The sequence below is a fragment of the Apis dorsata genome, unplaced genomic scaffold (assembly GCF_000469605.1).
Source record: "Apis dorsata unplaced genomic scaffold, Apis dorsata 1.3 scaffold_29, whole genome shotgun sequence".
Classification (NCBI taxonomy): domain Eukaryota; kingdom Metazoa; phylum Arthropoda; class Insecta; order Hymenoptera; family Apidae; genus Apis; species Apis dorsata.
In genome coordinates this window covers 621,041-622,463 of record NW_006263331.1, presented here as the reverse complement: position 1 = coordinate 622,463, position 1,423 = coordinate 621,041, and the positions used below count along the sequence as shown (strand labels likewise).

Genomic DNA, 1,423 nt, shown 5'->3' with positions numbered 1-1,423 from the left:
CAATATATTTACTATCTTCTAAGATTTTGGTTATTTTTATATTTTAAATTATTAATATGCAAAAAATCATAAATATAAAGTAAATTTATCATTCAATATATTTTTATATTATTTAATCCAAAGATATAATAGACTATATAATTTTTAAGATTATGATTTTAAATAAGAAAAAATTAATATGTTATTTTAAATAAAAAAATGAAAATTACACCTTTTTTGAAACTCATTAAAATTTTACTTACTCTAAATGATTGATTTCTATATATTGTTTAATTTAAAAAATTTAATTAAAAAAACAAATTATTTAAATATTTTTGATAATAATTTTTTAAAAAACTTGTAATTTATAATTTATTAAATATATTTTATATAATATATACAAATATATATTATCATTTTTAAAAATGTAATTAATAGCGCCATCTCTTTGAAAAGTGCTCAAACTTAGTATATAATATATTGTTATCGATAGTAAAGTGAGCTATGCAATGCTAATGATTTTTTATTAATAATATTATCTTTTCAGGAAAGGAAAACTTTATATATATAGTTATATCGCATATAATATGAAAATGGTAATGAAGTTCCTTTATGTGACACAAAAATGCATTGAGTTATAGATCTATTGTATATCAAGTTTATGATATAAGTACTTTCAGATATATATGACATCAAAATAATATCTTACGTTAAAGTTCTTAAAAAATAACTTTTTTTAGGGTGCGTATATATATATATATGTGCCTATCATTTATACTATTACAATAAATATCCACAGAACATGGAATAGGAACGAAAACTATTATAAAAGATTATCATGAAATTTTATTAATGTTTGGTTAATATGACATTTTGGTATTGCTGACATCGAATGTGTTTTTCTTCCTTTTTAATTTTATATCTAAAATAATAAAGTAAATTATTTTAAAGTAGTGATGGCTAATCATTACGAAGTACCCAATTGGTACGTTTGCATAATTTTTATTAAAATTTTCGAATAATTATTTAACTATTGACATACAATGATATTCATAGGTAGAGAAAATATCAAATATATAGTACACAGGTTATGCTTTTCAGGGCTGGGAAACCACCAGTTGGATTACATTTAGATGTACTGAAGAATGATAAATTAATTCAAGTATATCAGTCTTATATTGTACTTAATAATTAAAGAATTATTAATTTTTAGATGTATATTAGACATATAAGACATATTTTGTTTTAGAAATTAATGGTTGATGAGAAAAAATGTTACTTATTTGGCCGTAATCAACAATTAAATGATTTTTGCATAGATCATGCTTCTTGTTCTCGGGTTCATGCTGCTCTTGTTTATCATAAACATCTGAATCGTGCATTTCTTGTTGACTTGGGTAGCAGTAAGTATTATATATTCATTTTTATATACATCAATTTTTTA

At 20.9% G+C, this 1,423-nt stretch overlaps 2 protein-coding genes across 2 annotated transcripts in view; both read left to right on the top strand.

Moving 5' to 3' along the window:
- The window catches only part of LOC102678608 (multidrug resistance-associated protein 4-like), a 26,767-nt gene that overhangs the window by 13,768 nt on the left and 11,576 nt on the right, over positions 1 to 1,423 (top strand). The gene's annotated exons all lie outside the window — the stretch shown is intronic.
- The window catches only part of LOC102679438 (nuclear inhibitor of protein phosphatase 1), a 2,488-nt gene continuing 1,719 nt past the window's right edge, over positions 655 to 1,423 (top strand). Inside the window, exons 1-3 of the mRNA XM_006608200.2 lie at positions 655 to 964; positions 1,081 to 1,141; positions 1,229 to 1,382. Coding sequence (XP_006608263.1) covers positions 936 to 964; positions 1,081 to 1,141; positions 1,229 to 1,382 — 244 coding nt within the window. The 5' untranslated portion in view covers positions 655 to 935. The remainder of the gene's footprint in view (positions 965 to 1,080; positions 1,142 to 1,228; positions 1,383 to 1,423) is intronic.